Source organism: Octopus bimaculoides, chromosome 12 (genome assembly GCF_046866305.1).
Source record: "Octopus bimaculoides isolate indiv1 chromosome 12, ASM4686630v1, whole genome shotgun sequence".
Classification (NCBI taxonomy): Eukaryota; Metazoa; Mollusca; class Cephalopoda; order Octopoda; family Octopodidae; genus Octopus; species Octopus bimaculoides.
Genome location: NC_142939.1, coordinates 8271734 through 8295510, shown reverse-complemented (window position 1 = coordinate 8295510; position 23777 = coordinate 8271734). Strand labels below are relative to the sequence as shown.

The 23777-nt window shown below is 32.6% G+C and overlaps 1 protein-coding gene across 5 annotated transcripts in view; it reads right to left on the bottom strand.

The window, feature by feature from the left end:
* LOC106880178 (sodium/calcium exchanger 2) overlaps nucleotides 1-23777 on the bottom strand; it is a 193255-nt gene that overhangs the window by 46315 nt on the left and 123163 nt on the right. For 2 of the 5 annotated variants that reach the window (XM_089360762.1, XM_089360761.1), the window contains exons 6-7: nucleotides 15028-15069; nucleotides 8388-8479 (exon numbers count right to left, since the gene is read on the bottom strand). In XM_089360762.1, coding sequence (XP_089216888.1) covers nucleotides 8388-8479; nucleotides 15028-15069 — 134 coding nt within the window. Of the gene's footprint in view, nucleotides 1-5095; nucleotides 5165-8387; nucleotides 8480-15027; nucleotides 15070-23777 lie in introns of all 5 variants that reach the window. The other 3 variants (XM_089360764.1, XM_089360763.1, XM_089360765.1) reach the window with 2 other exon arrangements.

Genomic DNA, 23777 nt, shown 5'->3' with positions numbered 1-23777 from the left:
GAATGCATAACACACGTGTAAAATGCATGCAAAAAAAACAACCCACAAATCCACAAACAGCATAGAAACTTTTAAATACAGATATACATATGCATGCATATATATATATATATATATATATATATATATGCATATACATATGTATATCAGTTAGCTACAATTAATTTCATAGTATGTACACATACTTATCTTAACATATTGTTTACATTTACATATATATCTTAAGATTCTTGTAAAAGCTTTCTATGTCTATAGATATCTTAATACAACTATATCTTGTTGTCTTTATAAAAGTGTGTATATGTATATATATACACATACATACACACATACACGTATTTATTTACAAAAACAGATATATATATAAATAAATATGTATATACATAAATATTGAGTCATCCTATAAATAATACTTTTTTTGTACTTCTTTTATTTTTCAAAATAAAGATAAACAAAATTCTTTTTAATCTAAAATATACTCTCCCTCCTTTTCTACAATGCTCTTCCATCCACCTGGTAGGCTTGCAAGGCCCCTCTTCTAAAATTCACTTGTCTGTGATGAAAAATACTCCTCCAGTACTGTTCTGACCTTGTCTACAGAATTCATGTTTTCTGTTCAAATGATTTTGAACACCGTGGAATAAATGACAATCAGATGGGGCAATGTCCAGTGAATATAGTGGGTGGGGCATCGTTTCTCATTCAAACTGCTCCAGTCTTTGGAATGTCATCCTTGCTGTATGTAGCTGAGCATTATCCTTATGGAAGAATACCTTTCCTCTTGAAACCAAAGATGGTCGTTTTTCTTCTAGTGCTGACTTGAACTGCTCAAGATGCTCACAGAAGATCTCCTTTGTTATCATTTGGTTTGGGTTTAAAAGTTCAAAGTGGACTAAATCTATCATATCCCACCAAAGAGATAACATCACCTTACGTGGGTGAAGACCTTTAGCTTAGGGTGCTGGTGTTTCTCCTTTCTCTACCCATTGTCTTTGGCACTTGACATTTTGAAAGAGAACCCATTTCTTATCACCAGTCACTATTTGGTTCAAAAAAGGTTCATTTGTGAGACATGACAGCAAAGAAGAGCATACATTTACCCTCAGTGTACGATTAGACTCAGAATGTTTATGAGGAACCCATTGACCCAATTTGCTGACTTTTCTGATGGCACGCAGGTGTTGATGAGTGGTTGAATGACCAAATCCAAGCTTCTCTGCTAGTTCCTCAACGGTTACGATGGGATTTTGTTCCACCAGGGTTTGCAGGATGTCCTTGTTGAGCTCTGCAGATCTTACAGGACAAGGATCATCTTCTAGGCTGTAGTTTCTGGCTCAGACTTTCTGGAACCACCACTGACACTGGCTTACACTCGTCCAATCTCCATATACTGTATTAATACTCCTCATACTTTCCATTGTGGTGTTGCCTTTATTGAACTCATAAAGCAAAATATGCCAAATATGCTTGTTTGTCACTTCTATTACAACTTTGAAAAAATAACTGTTAAAATCGAACGACACTCTTCAAAACTTGCACTAAGAATAAGGACAAGGTAAAATTACTACCTGCAAATTGATACAAGTAGTTTATCACATCCCCCTCCGACTTTTAGTTCATGCAATTGAAAAAGCTGCAATATTTATGGGATGATCCAATACATATAAATATTTATACATATGCATATATTTACACAATCTTATATATATATATATATATATATATATATATATATATATATATATATATATATATATATATATATATTTATTTTTCTGATCAGTTACAATGATATCAAATTTTGGCACAAGGCCAGCAATTTCGGGCAAGTGGGTAAATCAATTACATCAACTCCAGTGTTCAACTGGTAATTATTTTATCGACCTCAAAAGGATGAAAAGCAAAACTGACCCTGACAGCATTTGAACTTAGAATATAAAGGCAGATGAAATGCTGCTAAGCCTTTTTGCTTGGCATGCTGATGATTCTGCCAGCTCACCTTATGCTCTGTTACAATAAAAACACATGTATACTAAGGTTGATGGTTACTCTATACTTTTTGTAGCATACAAATTTATCATTCTTAAGCAATAATGTTGTTGATAGTCTGATGATGGCTTAGGTGGGTGAAACTACAAAGTCACAGTCAACAACATTCTTGTTTCAGAATAATATATATATATACACATACATATATTTCTATTCATAGCTACACATGTATTTACATGTGTGCACGTTTATATATTATATACAATTATGCACATTCTACAGATTATTCATATATGAATTATGACAAGTAAATAAACACATATCTACAATGCACACACACACACACACACACACAATAACAAAGCACTGATATTGAGAAATACGACATATGACGATAACTGATATAAGGAGGTGGTAAAGTGCACTTGGGTATTTATAGTAAAGGTATTGTTTCTGACATGGAAGGATCTTAGCTGATTAGATCAACCCTCAGTAGTCAACTGGTATTTTATGGTGTCTACAAGAATGAAAGGCAAGATTGACCTCAGTGTATTTTGATATCTGAACATAAAGAAACCAATGCCATTTTGCTCGGCACTGTATCAATTCTGACATTCCACAACTTTGGGGAAGTTGTCCAGAAAGTAGATTCACAAGACTTTCTTGTCTCTATTGAAATGTGTCTAGAATTTCAGTTAAAACTAAACCAAACTAAAACTAAACTAAAACCTATATATATATATATATATATATATATATATATATATATATATATATATATATATATATATATATATATACATATGATGGCTGCCCCCCTCGTTATCGAGTATGGCCATTGCACGAAGCTTAACTTAACGGTGATGGGATCGAATGTGACTTTTTAGCCCAGCCAAAGATCTACAATTTCTTGCACAGAGTTGGCATCCAAAACCTTTACTGGCAATAGCTGGCTGTTGTTGTAATTGGGCTCCATGTACCTTTGCGTGTCGTTTAAGTCCTCCTGCTGAATCACACTCCCTTCCACATGCCCGACAGACATGATTAGTATGGTGTGTTGCATCATTACCAGCGGCCTGGTAGTCAATCATCGGTCTTGCTTAAATACATACATACATATATATATATATGCATACACACTCGTTTGTGTGTGTGGGAATGTACTCCATTCTGGTTCCATCATTAGACAGTTCCAGTAATTGGAAAAACATCACCAAAATACAAAAACAAAAACGAAAAATAAATGAGGTCTAAAATTATTGTGAAATTTTTCTCTTGTCCCCTGTTCAAATTATGGAACACCTTCATATATGAGCCTCAACTTCTAACAATTTACTACAAATATCAATCCTGTCTTAACATGTATACCTGTTTGCAGTATTAAAGTTTAATTTAACAATTTAGCTATGTTGTTTGCAGGCTAGTGGCAGAGCGTTTACACCAATCATGCACAACCTGCTACCTGTTGGAGTTTCAAAATGGCTCATCTAATGAAAAATTAGCTTCACTTTTTATAGTAGTGCAGTTCACCTGATGATGAGCCAAGTCTCATGTAGCTTGCTTCTTAAAAAAATGCTTTCCAGGCCTTGTCTCCACAATCCCCCAATTGGTGAGAAATATTAATAAAAATCTCCCACAAACTACATCTGACTCGCCTCATTGGATAATACTGTCATGGATACCATATGTTGTATTAGAAAAAAATTCAACATGTTCTTCTAAAGAAAATTGATAAGAGACAAGGTTTTTTTTCTCATTGAAATCTGTTAGTCAAGTGTAAATATTGTACAGAGTAAACTGCAGTGAAACATTCACAATTAAAGATTGTTTCCAAGCTCTTTAGTTGAGAGGGTAAAACAGCTGAACCTGAGTAAAGTAGGGATGTTTTGTAACAGTAAAAAGTAATGCAGAAGACTTTAACAACAGGTACCTCTTCCCCCCCCCCCCCCCGACCATGAGTTCTATCAAAAACATTAGAACACTTTTTTCCTTTATGGCTTAAAACTTACTCCACTCTTTGAAATGTTATTTGTAAAGGAATAATAAAAAATATCTTTAGCTCAACATGAACTTCTAGTCAAGTAAAGAAAAGCCAATCAAAGATATAATGACTAGCATGCTGTAATTAGCATCAGTTGTTATCAGGACCTCAACTCTTAATACATCTAAATACCAGAAGTAGTTGAACCATTCAGGCAATATGATTGATAAATATATTACCAGATTAACAGTTTTGAATTTGACTAATTAGATATAAAAAATATAGTTGCTACTTCTACCTTTACAACTAATCCTGCATCATAATCGTCATGGTGTGATACACACAGATAAATACTTCTATACAACTGTCCAAATCAACAGAAAATCAGAGCTTCATCCAAGTGACATTACAGTTTAAGTAGATTAGTGATTTCATCTCAGGGTCTGGTGATCTTGGAGAAAAGTGTTTATAGAATTTTCTTGAAATGAATAGACTGGAACATTTTTCATTGTTCCTTTTTGAAACAGATCCTTATTGGATGACTTTGATATTACATAGTAAGCTAATAAAGAACTCTTTAAATAGACAATGTTCCCATCTTAACTATAAAAACTAGTAGCTGTATCGCGGTACTAATTTACTACTAGTTTGGTTGAATCAATGAGACTTGAGTGTTTTGGTATCAATACAAAGCAACAGCTGAGACTGTTATGGTATGCTGTTTATTGATTTAGTCATCACCCATTGGTCTTAGAATATTGCCAATACAGAACATATGGTAAATATTTGACTACTGTTGATCTGAGATACTTAGAGTTAAGTATCTTGTCTAAAAAACACAACTGAGTGCCTGTAGCAGATATCAACTGATATTTCATCTTTACTAAGATTCTTACATTTGTCTTTTCACCATCCTTCTATATAATACCTTGAGGTCAAGAGAGAAATAAAACAGATGAATAGATACAGAGAGAGATAGATAATATTAATATTTGACTAATTGTTTGACTGATAGAGTAATTAATTAATTAATTTACTTATGAAAGAGATAGATATAAAGGGTTGGTTCCGTGTTCAATTCTACAACGTTGATGGTGCCTAAAGTATTTTGGTGACATAGCTTACCTGAACTCACTCCTTTGTTAGGTGACCATCCTTTCATGTACATGAGATCTAACCATTTATGTGAATGGCCTTTGAGGCACAAACAAAATAACAATGATAAGACACAAAAACACTGCCAACACATATATGGCAAATATATATATATACATATATACATATACATAACAGTACAAAAACAATCACGAAAAAGTATATTGGATAGCAAAACAAAGAAATATTAATAATGATTTCTGACATAGGTAGAAGGTCAAACATTAGGTGAAGGGGAAGAGAACAGTTGATTATATCAACCCCAGTACATGACTGGTACTTTATTTCATCAACCTCAGTAGGATGAAAGGCAAAGTTGACCTCGGTGGAAATTGATATTAGAATATAAAGAGTTGGAACAATTACAGCTAAATGTTTTAACAATTCTGTCAATTCATAAACATAAAGTAATAGTTTTTGAGAAAGCCGTTACAATGAAAGTCGCGAGCCAGGATTAAAGGAATGAAAAGAGAACAGAATCAAAACCAAACAAGAACAATGGATTACACTTTTACCTTTTATTTTGATATTTTGAATTTACAAGTCCCGTTACCAAGAAAACGTATGACAAGTTAGCTCTGTTTTGCACAGATTAAAACAACATTATTTTACAATAAATAAAAATTGAAATAAAAGGTAATAGGGTATAAACCATTGTACTTGCTTTGTATCAATTTTCAATCCTTTATTTCCAACTTGCACTCTGTAGAGACTTTCTTAAATTCTGTTACTCTTTTTCAGAATGCTTCATATAAACTACAGTATTCTGAATAATAATAGTAATAATTAAACAATGCACAATACAATGAAGATGCTGACAAGTTAAAAAAAGCAATTAGTTTATGAATCTATGCCATGTTATAGGTGATGGTGATGTTTTGTCTAATGTGTGTTTTACTTACTGTTAAGTACATTATAAGCTTATTGCTTCTAGCAGCGATGGGTTGGTGCAGCTATTTTGTATTCCATTTTTGAAGCTAGCTACATTTGGAAGCAGTGAGTTAATTTTCATGGGCATAGTTATAATTGTTTTCCTTTTTGTTTTGTGTTTATACGTATGCATGTGTGCGTGTGAGTGTGTGTGTATATACGTGTATATGTATGTGCGTGCATGTGCCCATAGTGCTTGTCATATAGTGTTTGTATATTGTGAACTCCTTCATCATCAGTTCAATTAATTCCCATGCATTTTCCCAAACAATAACTATTTTAATTCTTTGTGCTGAAACTTTTTCTATTGAAGAAAAAAAAAAAACAATAATACTGACTTCATATATAGACACATGGCCAAGATTTTGAGAGGAGGGTCAATAAAATAAATATCTTCACTGGTACTTATTTTATCGACCCAGAAGAATGAGGAGAAAAGTCAATCTAGGTGGGAATTGAATCCAGGAAAGAAAGGACTGGAATTAAATACTGCAAGACATTTTATTTGATGCTTTAATGATTCAGCCAACCCACTTGTAGCAATAAATATAGCACCATAGGTACAATACCATTGAGAGTCTCTTCATGACAGGTCCAGTCTTAAACAACAAACTATTTCTTCACATCATGATCAAGTAACAAAATCCATAGGAAAGAATTCCTCTAAGAATTCCATTAAACTGGTTGCCAGGAGGAAGGAAGACTCTTCATTGTTCTTCAAATGATCAAATAGTGAATATATATATATGAATGTATATATATGCATGTGTGTTTATATATAAATATTCTATATATATATATATATATATATATATATATATATATTCTCTATATATTCCATATATATATATTCTATATATTATATATAGATTATATTCAATTTTATATCTATATCTATCTATCTATCTACCTAGACAATTTCTGTGACTATCAGACAATTGTCGTGGCTATCAGACGATTTCTGTGACCACATCACCCCTAACATCTGGCCACCTAACTCCTCAGAATGCAGCCCCCTTGATTCTTATGTGTGGGGCGCAGCTGAGCGAGAGACCAACAAAACTCTTTGTAACACCAAAGATGAACTGAAGGCAAGGATTCACCAACTTAAACAAGGAGACCATCCAGAAGAGTCGCAGGAGATTCGAAAGACATCTGGAGGCTGTAGTTGAAACCAATGGTGAATTTATATATATTATATATATGTTATATATAATGTACATATATATATTGTATATAATATATATATAAATTATATGTTATATATAATATACATGTATATATTATATATATATGAATAATAATAATGATAATAATGATAATAATAATAATAATAATAACAACAACAGCAAGATAAAATAAACATAAATAACAAAATCTTCAACAAAAGATAAATAAATGTGAACAACAGTGGACATTATGTTTATAACACTTAAAATGAACTAAAAATGCTTTTATTGTAAAAGCTATTAATTGTATATATGTATTCGTTAAATAAGTCATCAACTTGAAAAAATAATGTGTGAATATTAACATATTATTTTCTCTAAATATAATATATTAGTATTAACATATTTAATGTATGGAACATCAAAAGCCTAATGATAAATATATACGTTGTGAGAATAAAGACAATATTAGCTAATGTGAAGTATTATTCTTTTGAATTTTCCAACAAGGATGACAAACAACTTTGGCTATAATACAGTCATATTATGAATGCATTATTGAAGCATAAACTTCATCATACTTGCCACAGGGGTGATGAAAGTATTACTGAGAAACTATACAAAATTTAAGCATTGATTGGTGTAGAAAAACTACAATTATTCAGAGAGTAGAGAAAAAATATCAAAACACCATGTGTGGATATATGAGAAAGAAAAGGTAAGTCAGTGTTAATATACTTAATGTAAAACCAACTATAAGCTAACAAGCTAACATATCATTATTAGAATGATCTTCATTGTACTTGCTGATTTTTTTTACATTGACTGATGTTTACTTGTCAACCTTTCTATAAGACTATGCTACAATAATGAGGTTACAATAAGGCTTAAACAAATTCAAAGTTGTTTACCTTATTGGTAAAAAAAAAAGAAGAAAAATCTGAATATATTATTAGTCATTGACTAACATTATATTTTTCTCTTTACATATATAGTTTACATTAGCTTTGAAATGTTTCATGCATTAGATATGTTAATAGTAATTTGATTAGATTTTAATGAACTGGAATAATTTGAATGCAAAAGAAATACATAGATGACAAAGGAAAATTAAAATACAAAGTGATTTGTAAAGAAATTTGAAAGAAAATCCTGATAGTTACCGCCAATATAAACATGTTCGATTTGTCCGGCACTGTGGCGTCGGGTAGTTTTCCTTCGCCCAAGAAGTACATTGAAGGCAGCGTGACGGAATCTGATGAAAAACAAAAGCGAGGGACAGAAAGAGTTAGATATCAGGAGGGAGTGTATGTGTAAGAAAAAGAAAGGGAATAAAAGAGAAAGAAAGAAAGAAAGAAAAGAGAAAAAATGTGTAGTATGCACATATATGTGTGTGTTTATTCATATATATATATGTAAGCATGTGTGGTGTTATTTTTATGTGTGAGTGCGAATGTGTATATGTATTATCAATGTCATCACGTTAGTTTTAATATCCATGTTCCCATACTTGCACGAGTTGGATGGAGTTTATTAAGACAGATTTTCTATGGGCAGATGTCTGTGTATATGTAAATGTGTGTATGCATCTGTGTGTGTGAGAGAGAGAGAGAGAGGGGGAGAGAGGGGGAGAGAGAATCTACTTGACTGTAAATCAGCAAACCCTATTTCCAATACAGACAACTAGTAAGTTTTGCAATAATATGTTTACTCCACTGGATTAGTATTGAGTACACTTTTCATTGTTTATACTATTACATGCCTATATATACTCCTGCCCAACAACTCTCTTCTCTCCAGGAAAGACCATGCATTTATGCATGTGTGTATATGTGTGTGCATGTGTGTGTGCGTGTGGTGTGTATGCATGTGTGTGTGTGCATGTGTGAAAAAAATCTCTAAATCTTTAGGGCCATAAAAAACCCTATTAAAACAAACTTTTTTAAAAAATTAAAAGGATACATTTCAATACACACACACACACACACACACATACACTGAAAAATAATAAAATTACTGAATATTTTCAGTATCTGAAGCAAAATTATGGCTGAATAGTTAGTGTTACAATGAAAGTTTCAGAGAATATTTACTATCTTTTCTCTCAGTAAGTTATTGTTAAGTCATCAATGAAATGTTACAACTCAAATTACAAAAACCAACCTACCATGATTTAATCAATAACCACTCTGAAAGTACATTTAACATGAAATAGCCCTGCTTTCCCACTCAACCGCTTCATTGCAATCATATCTTCTCTCTCTAATTCACAATCTTGTGCACGCACGCATGTGCACGCATGCATGTGCACACACACACACAAAGTGCAATTCCCTTTCTCCTACATACATCTTTTACCTTTTACTTGTTGCAATCATTGGACCGTGACCATGCTAGGTCACTGCCTTTAAGGAATTGGTAAAAAGAAATCCACCCCAGGACTTTTATTAAAGTCTGGTACATATTTTATCAGCCTCATTTGCTGAACCCCTAAGCTACATTAATGTTAACAAAATAACACCAGTTGTCAAACGGTGATAGGAACAAAGGCAAACACACGTTATATATATATATATATATATATATATATATATATATATATATATATATATATATATATATATATATAAATGTATTAGGAATACAACTTCTTTGCAAATCCTTAGTCCTGTATCATGTTCTGATGAGCTTTTGCTAGAAAACAATGAAAATTAATGTTTTTTTGAAGTCGATCAAAAAAGTTCACCCATGACTGTTGTTGCTATTTGTTCTTTCTCGAGCCATGCCTGGCTCAAAAGGGCTGGTGTCCCGGTTTCATTGGCATATAGCTTCTCCACCTGGACAGGATGCCAGTCTGTTGCAGGTGAGCTGCTAGATGCAGGAGGAAAGAGTGAGAGAAATTTGTGGTGAAAGAGTCAGCAGATGTTCATCATTACCTTCTGCTAGAGCTGCGTGGAGCTTAGGTGTTTCGCTCATAAACACACACATCATTCGGTCTGAGATTCTAACCTGTGATCCTTCGACCATGAGTCCACTGCTCTAGCCACTAGGCCATGTGCCTCCACTCACCCATGACTAACTTTGAAATTTTTATACTTGGTTGCATTTGGGAGGATTTCCAAAATCTAGAACCCTGGTTGAATAATGATGTCCTGTACTTATGTATGCATGTATGTATACATATAGATGTAGGTATATACATATATGTATGGATATATGCATATATTAAGGGTATCCATGGTGTTGCCATCTGGTTTCACCAGTCCTCAGTCAAATCGTCCAACCCATGCTAGCATGGAAAGCGGACATTAAACGATGATGATGATGATGATGATGATATATATATATTCTGCATTAAATGAAAAAACAGTGGCGAATGAAAATTCTGATAATCATAAACTTTATATGTTTTTATACTTTTTTTTCTGTCAAGGACTGATATGTCCCAATATTAGAGCATTTTCTTTAGCCAATACAAGGTGAATGCTTAAAGCTCACAATTATCATTATCTACAGTGTATATGTATATATATATATATATATATATATATATATATATATATATCATCATCATTTAGTGTCTGCTTTCCATGCTGACATGGGCTAGATGGTTTGACTGGAATTGGTTCCAGTCTGATTTGGCCTGGTTTCTATGGATGGATCTTTCCTAATTCCAACCACTTGCACGATTCCCTGAAGACCATATAACCTTCATTTAACTAAGGTATCTTTGGCCTGATGAGTAGCTAGAAGTGTACCCCTCATTGAGTAATAATTACTTCCAAGGTTCTGCTAGCTAGGAAGCATATGTAGGCTGGATTTTACCTGCTCCATTCTCTCAATTTATTTATATATAGTGAGATTCTGTGGCCTTTCCTTCGAGATTTCACTCACATGGTATTGGCAGCCAGAGACTGTTAGAGAAGACATTTGTCCAATGTCTCACCTAATAAGCTGAAACCCAGAACCAAACACTTTTGAAGTGGATTTAATCACAGGATAGCTTAGAGAAGACAAATTCAAATTAATGAAAATGACAATAAGAAAATAAAAAATACATACAAAAACACCCTGAAATAAAATAAAAACCTCCAATCAAAGAAATAAAGCAACAAAACTAAATACTTTGTAATTAACTGAAATGTGATCATGATGATGATAGTGCAAATATCAATTCCTGTCCTTAAATTAAAGCATTAGATTTAAATCGAAGATAAAATATTTTAAATAGATTTGTCGTATATGTATTTTAAGATAGCAAATGAAAGAAAAGCAAATGTCAAAAAACAACAAACATTTGATAAAAAAAAATCTAAAAATGATTTTAAATTTGGAGCAGAAGTACTTGATGTGTAGATTATCTATAATTGTCATTTAAATACGTAAATCTTTTACAATAGAGACCTGTTAAAAAATATAAATCAAAACAATATGTATGTATGTATGTATGTATGTATGTATGTATGTATGTATACTGCAGTGCTTATTTAGATGTTTCATAAAAAGGAATACATTAAATTCATATATCATTTAGCAATGAATGGATATCAATATATATATATATATATATATATATATATATATATATATATATATATATATAAATCAGCAACATAATTACAGATTTCATTATGAACATTACAATTATTTTATGTTTTGATAAAATTTTATATAGCATTAAAACATTAATTACAGATATGCATTATTAATTATCATTAATTATTATTATTAAAAATAAGAATTATTATTATCATAAATACTAAGAGCTTATGGAGAATTTATGAGATTAAAAATTTAAAAAATAAATATATTTAAAATCCAAGAGTATATGAAATCTCATGCTCAAATGAGATGATTGCTTTAGCATGCTGAAAAAAGATATATAGTGAAGCATGCAGAAAGATTTAATTGAATGATCAAACTGCTTATATTCAGAACATGCACCACCTTTAAAGAATTCATGCAGCTTAATATCTCTGTTAGCATTCAACAAATATTTTAAATAAATTGTTGATATATTATTAAATAATACCATGCAATTTTTAAATAGAACTTAATGCTTCAGAGGTATTCAATGCCTTGTGAATTGGCATGGATGATAAATGGTTCCTCTTTAAGTTAAGCACACAGTGATACTGCTGTTGAAATAATCTGATTCCAGATAATGTATCTGATTCCCAAACTACATAAAAACTGGTACAATAGAACTCAAATCAGCATGTTCATGAATGACAGGAACAAAGACCCAAAGAGCAACTATGGATAATTTATTAATCACACTTTCAAAACAGCAGTAGTCTTCTATCCTTCCCTAAATACTGAACGATGGGTTGCCATGGCTTGCCGTAGACTGCTATTCAGCTTTTAGGATAAGATGAGAAATCACTACTGAAGAAATCCAGATACATACAGACAAGTATGACATGAATATTTTGTATGAGGAAATAGAGACCTACCTTCTATGGTCCTAGAAATTATTCCTTAATATATATCAGATGATATATCTACACTCATACATTTGTTAGCAATAGTAGAGTACTAATAAGAATACTTCAAGTAGATTCTAAACCAAACTATATCAATAGATTCTGCAGTCATGGAAAGATTTTGTGAAAACTTGGTAATCAATTGGATTGATGAACAAGTGACATTTGCCAAATTTAGTGCTGTTATAAAAAACACTAAAACGTAGAAAAATTCTGGACTGGACAACATTCCAGGAGAGAACATGAAGGTGGCATGGTGATTAATCACTACATCAAAGATGCACGGAATCAGGGGTTGCATGGAATAATGGTATACACCTGAGTATATACCATAACATCTATAAAACAAAGGAGACAAATCTGTTTTGCTAACTGCGGATAAATAGCACTCCTTTCATTGCTGGGTAATCTTTACTAAGGTTTATTTAAAAGACTGATTCCATCAGTGCCAGGAAATATCTCTAAATAAAGCTAAATTAAAAAGAAACAACCCACCGAACACACAGGTTCAAGCCTTATGTAAAATACAATCCTCATTGATAATATTAGTTATATTGATAATATTGATAATATTAGTTATAGTGATAAAAAATAAACACTAATGTTACTTACAAACTCAAGAAGCATTCAAAGGCAATAATAATAATAATAATAATAATAATAATAATGAGATTAGTATTTATTGTAAAACTTCTTTCATGCTAACAATAATAGAACATGCATTCCAGCATGCAACAGAAGAAAAACAAAGAAGATAATATGTTTGCACATCTATCGATATGTGTGTGTGTGTGTGTGTGTGTGTGTGTGTGTGTGTGTGTGTGTGAGCATCTGTTTGTGTTTGTATGTATCTATCTGTGTGCATTTGTATGTATGTATGTGTGTGTGTGAGTAAAAGAGAGATAGAGAAGGAGAGAGAGAGATAGAGAGAGAGAGAGAGAGAGAGAGAGAGAGAGAGAGAGAGAGAGAGAGAGAGAGAGAGAGAGAGAGAGAGAAAGAAATAATAAATTTTGAAAAAAATTACAATAGAAATAACTTCATAAAAGTGATAAAGAGGGGAAAAAAGAGGAAGAAGAGAAGGGACTTCCCTGTCTTTTCCCATTTCTTTATCAGTCTCACATACAACAGACAGTGAAATGAAGTAGAAAATATAGAGACTAAGAAACGGTTTTGTTGTATCTCTGGAGAGTCATTATGCCAATAATAAACTCATGCACTGGTTCCATTTCATTTCTTTATTATTGCTAAGTAACAGTGACATTCTGGGGTCGATGTAATCAACTAGTCCCCTCCCACAAAATTTTAGGCCTTGTGCTTATGAAAGAAAGGATTATTATTATTATTATTATTATTATTATTATTATCATCATTATTATTATTATTATCATTATTATTATTAGTCAATTGGTTAATAATTTAATCAATTAGCTAATTGATTAGTTGATTAATTCTTTGGTTACTCAATCATTCAATCTGTCAGCTAAGTTTGTCAGTCTTTTTATTGCCATTCCAGACCTTGTCCCTGACAAGCCCCCCCCCCCCCTCCACTCCAGGTTTGTTTTAGTTTTGTTTGTCACTGCGACAGAGAGACCTGAAATAGTGGGGTGGGGGCATGTCATTAATGAAGTCATAAATGGTAATGAAAGGACTTTGCCAAACCCCCGCTGGTTGATTGGTTAACCATAGGATTAGCCAAATAAGCAATTAGTCAATTGGTTAAATGATTAACTATTGACTTATAAGAATAAAAGAAGTGAAAGACAACCAGTGTGTGTGTGTTTATTATTGGCACAATGACCTTCCTTTGAGACAACAAAATATGTTTCAATGTATGAGTTCACATCAAGAATCTTGCAAACCAAATGCAAAAATGAAACAAATTGTTGATTAGTAGAAAGATATAAGCAAGAAGAAAAATGAGCAAGGCATAGAATATGGAAGCATTATTTCTGCCAGTATCATTCCTGTTAGTATTATTGTTGTTAGCAGTAATAGTATCAACAGTAGAAGTATTGGTGTTAATTGTAGTAATATTAGTAGTATTAGGAATAAGGAGAAAAACAGAGAAAAAACATGAATGACTGATTCCAAAGTATTGATGAACAAGCAATATATTTGTTAGAAAAAGGAAAAAAAACACAAGATCAGAGTAGTAAAACATGTCAAAATCAAAGCATGCAAGCAAGCAAGCTGTTTAAACCAAGCCCCTCGAGTTAATAGTTAAATTTCAACTGGGTTAAATGAGTTAAGAAACCAAAGAAAACTAAAGACAACAAACGCAAAAACAGCCTTATGTTGAAGTAAAAGTGGTACAAACCTGAGAGATGCATGAGATGAGCTTGACTGCACTGATGCCGACCTGAATACAATACAACCTGAATAGTGTGGGAGAGACTACTGTGATATTTGACTTTGCCAAACACATTGATAAGAAAGAGAATGACGTGGACAATAGCAGACAATGACAACACACAGAGCAGACGACAATGATGGAGAAGAGATGACAGTGATAGAGAAAGAAATGACGGTGACATGGACAATATAAGATAAAGAAGACAATGATAGAGTGTAAATAACAATGACATTGGAAACAGCTGATGATACGAGATAGAGAGGACATGACGAAAGGAATGATAAGATGATGATATTAGAAAAGTGACGACAGTAACACAGAAGAGACAACAATAAAGAAGAAATGGTAAATGAGAAGAAATGACAGTAAAAAGGAAATGATAGAGACAGGATTTGAAGAGACACTGAAAGGGAGGAGACAATATTTAGAAGGAACAGATGACATTGATAGGAAACAGATGACAAAGACGGAATAGACAACAATGAGAGCAGACAAACAACAACAAAAGAAGACAGTTGGCAGTAATAGAGATAATGGCAGGGTACTGGTAATTGTTGTTGAGTAAATCCCGTTAGCCCTATTTAAGGAAACTTACACCATAGAACAGAGTTATCTTTTTGAAAAGACTAATAAAAACGCACTGACCAAGCAAATCACTTCATCTAGTAATTCTGTTTCGTTTGAACATCATCTTTTTTATTCAATCAATATTTTTATTGCAATCAATCTGTCTTTATTTGATTTGGTCAATAATGTCATAAGGTTCACAACAGGAGACATGTCATGTGTGATGCTTCAATTCAGAGAAAAATGTGGTTGCTATGTTAAATAAATCAAGTGGAGAGATAAATGGTTAAATAGTCAATCACTGAGAGAATGACAGTATGATGTGGTGATGGAAAGGGGTAAAAAAATTTCGATTCTTTCATAAAATACAAGTTTTAATGTATGTTTATCACACACACACACACACACACACACACACACACACACACACACACACACACACACACACACACACACACACACACAAGGTCAGTTAAAGAGTCTGTTCTGTGTTTAAGTATTTATAAGGATATGAAATACAAACATACCATACTGATGTAGTTTAATAAATAACTTTCTTTTATACACACATTTCATCAATCTTATCTCTCCCCACCTCCCTCTGTATATGCTTTAATATTTAATGAAGAGTATTTAATGGTGAGAAAAATTTAGCAATGTTTTGACAGTAACAGTGTCACAAAACAAATTGAAATATGAGATTTTTTTAAATATGTATATATATCTCCATGTTTATTTTTAAGTAAAGTTGTATATGAAAACAGCCAAACATTAAACTGAAGGATAATGTGAAACTCTTCGATATATTCAATTTAACAAGGAAAATGCTCATTGTGACCTCAAGGTTTTGGCTTACTAGCCATCATCAGTCTGTAGATGGATAATAGACTGAAATGTCAAAGTTTCCGTCAATCTTCCGTTGCAAAAATTAATATATCATCATCATTTAGCATCTGTTTTTGATAAACATCGAATATCCAGAGTCGCAGTTAGTTGCATTTAGGAATCCAGTTGGAAAGTGTAGTGATGGTTTTTTCATCCTAGAATAGCCGGATCATTTCCAGCTCAACAGGATGCCTCATCTTGTTCAGGAACTTCTTTGCCTTCAGGTTAAACTGGAAGCCACACAATTGCTTAGCAAAATTCTGAATCATGCAGCCATAGATGTGTTCATGTCGATACCTACACTTTACATTGACATATGAAATAGTCCAGAATATTCACTTGTCGGAAAATATATGCACTGGAGACAAATCTTAATATATTCATTGACAAAATATCCAAATACATTGACTGGCGAAATATATGAATATATCCCTCATTGGTATTTATATTTTCAGAAAACTTAATTATTTTGTGCAGATCTATTTATAGATCAGTTAAGAAAAAGCTATAACTTTCCCTAAAAAGATTCATTTGGAGATCATGTCAACATTTGATGGAATTCAAGTAATCTAAAGCATTAAGTATCCATGGAAAGCTAATATTGTCGATACAATTACTAAGCAACTATCATGAAGATAATGGTAACAGTTTGATACTGATGTTAATTTCGGTGAGTTGGTGATAGCAATGTCAAAACTAGAATTGAAAAATGCGCATGCTCAAAAGGGTTACAAAATATCATAATAAACCTTAAAAAGTATGGAACTAGAATTTTTTTTTATTTATGTGCCCTTTTAAAGCCTAGCCAGGCTCATGGGCCCTGTTTCCCAGTTTCTATGGCGTATGTCCCCACCCCCAGCTGGACGGGACGCCAGTCCATCGCAGCGTTACTCAAGAAACAGGAAGAAAGAGTGAGAGAAAGTTGGGGCAAAAGAGTACAACAGGGGTCGCCACCACCCCCTGCCGGAGCCTCTTGAAGCTTTAGGTGTTTTCACTCAATAAACATACACAACGCCCGGTCTGGGAATCGAAACCGCGATCCTCTGACCGCGAGTCCGCTGCCCTAACCACTGGGCCATTGCGCCTCCACCTGCGCCCTTTTAAAGCCTAGCCAGGCTCATGGGTCCGGTTTCCAGGTTTCAATGGCGTATGTGTTCCACAGCTGGATGGGACGCCAGTCCATCGCAGCATTACTCATTTTTTCCAGCTGAGTGGACTGGAGCAACGTGAAATGAAGTGTTTTGCTCAAGAACACAACGCGTCGCCCGGTCCAGGAATCGAAACCACAATCTTACGATCATGATGCTGACACCCTAACCACTAAACTACACGCCTCCACATGGGCCTAGCATTGTTGCAATAAAATACTGGAATCCCTATATGTTGTACATTTTGTGGCATCTTAAAACAAAAAGAGACTCGTGTGTGAATTTGTTATATTTGTTATTTAACCCAAAGAACTGCACAGATCCAGCAGACACAAAAATCAAAGACATTTTAAGCATAATTGCCATGTGTTTTGTTTTATAGACATAATGTAATTTGGGCTACATTATCTAATTTGCTTTTCAGTTTTAAAAAAAATACAGTGTTATAAAGCCAGTAAAGTCATTGATAAATTGGAAAGGCAACTGGAGCAAAGGAAATGCTAGCAGAAGCATTAAAAAAGCTTCTACAACCTAGATTGAATAACATGTCTTAGGTAATGTAATATGTGTGTGTGTATGCACACGAACCAACTTAGATGAAGTAATCTCTCTTTGTCTCGTTATCAAAGAAACTAAAAGCTCAGAATTGCACTCTTAAAATACTCATTAAAAAGTCATCAAATGTATAAATACATCAATAAAAAAAATGAAGAACTAAGCCCATTAAGTTAATTGTAAAATGATTTTTGACCAGAAACAGAGAATTTGGGAAGAAATACTGAACCTAAGAGCAATATGTGCAAGAGTCTCAAACATAAAACATGATGCCTACATACGTTTTATATGGTAGAGGAAAATATGTAAAGATGCTCGAATGTATAATTTGGGATATGTGATAAAGAATTTCAAATCATTACAAAACTATGTTGAAACAGCAGGAAGTGATCTGCCCCCCCCCCCCATCATCATTATCATCCTCCTCACCATTTGACATTTGCTTTTCATGCTAGTATGGGTTGGATAGTTCAACAGGAGCTGATGAGCTAGAAGCCTGTGTCAAGTTCCATTGCCTACTTTGGCATGGTTTCTACAGCTAGATGTCCTTCCTAATACCAATCAGAATTGCTGATTGCTTTTACGTGGTACTGTACTAGAGAGGCTGCCAAGTAATTCACAGGGCACCTCAACAGAGCAGTATTAGTATTGAGAGAAGTGGCTTTATGTTAGGTGCTGAGGGGTTAAGGTACGTTAGAGGGATAGAAATAAGTGTCTTGTTGTAAGGGAAGCAAAGCTGTGTACAATTCTCAATCTCATTTAGCCTATAAACTGAGCAGATCTTCAGAAAAGTAGGTAACTTGTCAGGTATGTTCTGCTGGAGGTATGGATATCAACAACGTAACTATAGGCTGATTATTCTACCTTTATTAACTGTTGGGAGATGTGACCTTGTAAGTAAAGTAAATGACAAATGAAGGCTCTGTGAAATGGAAGTAATTCTAAAGCAAACACGAGTAATGCTAATCAGCAAAAAACAGCCAAATAAGAAATCAAAAAGAGGATTGAGATATCTAGAAAAGTAGTTTGAATGATGTCAAATATATGAACATAAAAAAGTTCTAATATTGAAAATGGAGAAAATATTATTAAAATGGTATGTATGGTCCACTCTATTATATGGATCTGAAAGATAGCCATTGAAATAGTATAATGGAAAAGATTAGAATCCCCTCAAATGTGGTTGTACTTTAGAATATATTATACTTAAAATAGAAAAAAAAAAAGATTTATTAGACATCATCAAAGAGAAAAAAAATAACCTGAAATATTTCGGACATTTAATTAGAAAAAAAAAACTGAAAGGGAAAATATAAAGAGAAAACCAAAGTATTATGTGGCTGGATAATATCAAGACATAGACATACTTAAAATACAGAGAATGTATAAGGATAACACAAAAGAGATGGCAATGGTGATAAATGGTATTCAACCTACAGATATTGAATAATACCGGATGATGATAAGGTTGTGTTTTGAAGAAGATTTTGCCTCAATTTCTAGCAGGCTGAGCGACCACCTAGATGCTTCCTCATCTATCAGTGTTGTGCATTTGTTGGTTGATGTCAGAAACTTCCAGTTCATCTGACATTTATTTTGTCGTATAATTTTTTTTGATATACATCGATATGCATGGTTTTTGCAAGCCCTATAACACTGGTAAGATTGATGCAACTAAGGTTCCTCATGAACTGTCGCAGTTTGATGGCTACAGGAGGAAAAAAAAATTACTGGCAAAATTGATGTTTTGGGAGGAAGTGTTCGGCACTGTGGTTAGTGCAGGGTTTCTCAGGTTGAAACAATATGAAGAATGGTAAGAGAAATGAGTGAGTAGGGAAGATCAAAGAAAGACTACAATACCAGTGGAAATGATAGAGAAGAGACAGCACAACTGTGAACCAGAGATTGAAGAGTGTTGATAAGTCAGGTGGCCTATCTTTGGATGCGGTCTAGGATGTGTGCATAGCAGCAGTACCAGCGCGGGTGTAGGAGGTGCATTCTATTATGGGTCTCACAAATTCGGTATAAAGAAAATGCAGTTTGTTGGTTCACATGATAATGTACATTGATAAAACCAAAACTCAAACGATGGCTACATTCACAATTTTAAAATAGAAAAATGAGGTTGTTGTGTATTATTTCTTTTTTCTACATATTGCAATCTATGATTTTATTTCTTATGCTTACATCGGCTGGAATGCTGGCATGAATTGCTTCGAAGCATGCCAATAACGAATAATCAAAATCAACACCACCATGTATAATTTAAAATGAAAGTATATTCCGTGAAGTCAACCAACCATTATAATATAGCCAAACTATCTATAAAATTTGAACGCAACAACCATTCATAATAATACGCTAGAGAGAATTATAGGAATATATCAATATATACGCATATCCATGTATATGTGTGTGTGTGCCTATGTGTGTACGTGCGTGCGTACGTGTGTGTGTTAACTATACTCAATATACATATCTATAATTATATACACAACTATAGAAATATAGTGCCATTTGTACACACGCCTTACATCAAAGAACGCATTCAAACCAGAGATGTTTCGCACGGTAAACAAGAAAGTAACAGCTGTTCTGCAGAAAATTTATTGTACCATTCTCTCAAGCGCCACTACGAACCAACCGCCAACGGTCATTTAAGCTATAAGTAATATAGTTCTTTCGTATTCATTCGCTTGGCTTATATTTCTTTCCCGACTGTTTAGTAGAATAGTTAATGTTATCATTTCTGGTTAGAAATAAATATTTATTCTTTAGTTACATTATTATAGAATGCAAAGAGTAGGCTGAAAGTTTGAAAGCAGTTAAAATTTAGTATCTAAAAAATATTGGAATGTTGGTCCCACCCATAACAGCATCGAAATTGGACGTTAAATGATAATGATGATGATGTACATATCCATCTTTCACTTATATATATATATATATATATATATATATATATATATATATATATATATATGTATGTATATATACATGCATATATATACTTATAGACATACATATATGTACATATATATACATACATACATTGTTTTATTCTTTTACTTGTTCCAGTCATTAGACTGCGGCCATACTGGAGCACCGCCTTTAGTCGAACAAATTGACCCCAGGACTTATTCTTTGTAAGCCTAGTACTTATTTTACTGGTTTGTATTTTTGCTGAACCACTAAGTTATGAAGACATAAACACACCAGCAATAACCTTGGGATGTAAACTTTCTACATAGCTTATTCTTGTCTCGTGTGCACCTGCAACTCTAGATGGTAAACCTCATTACTTATGCATGAAGTAACAAGGGCAAGTACTTATAAATAATGCAGAAATAATAAACAATTTATAGTGACACATATACGGGGTCTCAAGAACATCGTTGTTACTATATTTTTTGCATTTCTTAAAAGTGTGTTTGCATGCTACCGCGGCCATTAAAGTGATAAAGTGTGTTTCTAAACCAGTTTGAATTTGGTTGAAGAAGTGGCTGGAAGCATAGAAATTTCTAAGAGAAGGCCACTGGACAGACAAAAATAAATTACTGCTCTATATTTTTGTATTGAGTTATATATTTTCTGGATCGTTACTTAACAACAGATATCAGTTGTGTATTAAGTTCACACACACACACACACACACACACACACACACACACACACACACACACACACACACACACACACACACACACATGTATATAGGTTTTATATACGTGTTTATAAACATACATGCATGCCTATATATGAGTGAATATATGCATATATATATATATATATATACATATATATATATATATACATATATATATATATACATATATATATATATATATATACATATATACATATATATACATATATATATATATATATATACATATATATACATATATATATATATATATATATATACATATATATATATATATATATATATATATATACATATATATATATATATATATACATATATATATATATATATATACATATATATATATATATATATACATATATATATATATATATATATACATATATATATATATATATATATATATACACACATACACACACATGCATATGCATATAGGCTATATATACATATATTTACTAACATACATGCATATATATATATACATATATATATATATGTATACCTATTTAAGTGAATATATGCATACCAATATACATACATACATATATATATATACATGTACCAATAATTATTTAAGTATTGAGTATCTTCCCTAGTAGTTAGCCTATGAAGCATTTTCACTACCTGAACAACATGCCGTATTAAAACTGAGCGAAACAGGGATCATTTAATAAGATACACCTTATAACATCACCTGACGAGACAATTCTACACCGAGTGATGCACCACAACCAGTTGTACAGTATCTCACCTGTGAGGGATCACTGCAGGATGAGTTCAAATGGTTGTTGTTAGCGATAAAGATTCTCGTCTATTCTATTTTCCATCTGTCTCATTTGTTAACTATATAACAGTATTAATAAAATAGATAGAATGTATAATAGATTTTATTGGGTAAAACACATGTTTCGACCCGTTCTGGGTCTCTTCGGGTACACCAATAAAAAAAGTCTCACTAGAGATTTCCTGAGTCAGTTTACGTACCGCTATATGTCCATCAAATTCGAATTTGATGGACATATAGCGGTACGTAAACTGACTCAGGAAATCTCTAGTGAGACTTTTTATTGATGTACCCGAAGAGACCCAGAACGGGTCGAAACATGCGTTGTGCCCAACGAAATTTATTACACATTCCATCTATTTTGTTAATACTGTTACCCCAACAGCCACTACGAAGTTCCTGCAATAAATCTATGGATAACAACAGGTAATCGAAACTGTGCCGGTACTTTACTCATCCTCTATTTATACATTTTGTACAATTTCTCCATTTTATATATATACATATATATATATATATATACATATATATATATATATATATATATATATATATATATATATATATATATATATATGTAACAAAAACTTTATAAGATAGACTGATACCGAATAGGTGATATACCGTCGATGAAATGCCACACCGATGAGTCTAAAAGACAATATTTATTCAGACAAATGTCTCAAACACTACTTAAAAGATTCTTTTCAACTATAATCACTGAATTAGCATAATACAGGGGTATATGCGTATTATGTGTGTTATTTATAGTATCAGTGTGTGTGTGTGTGTGTGTGTTTATACATGTATTCGTTTGGACACTTTGTTGCTCTGTTTCATATTCAACGGAATCCTATATCAAAGTTTATTATGTATACATAATTAATTGACTACATATTTTCCAATATAATAATCGTTGATTCTTACTCAGTGTAATCGATATTAAGAAAATATTTGTTTAAAACTAACGAATATGAATCGATTAATAGATTTTCTATCCAGATTTTAATTTTCATTTCTCTATTCATTATTTCACATAAACATGTGAAAAATATACCTATTATCTATCTATCTATCTATCTATCTATCTATCTATCTATCT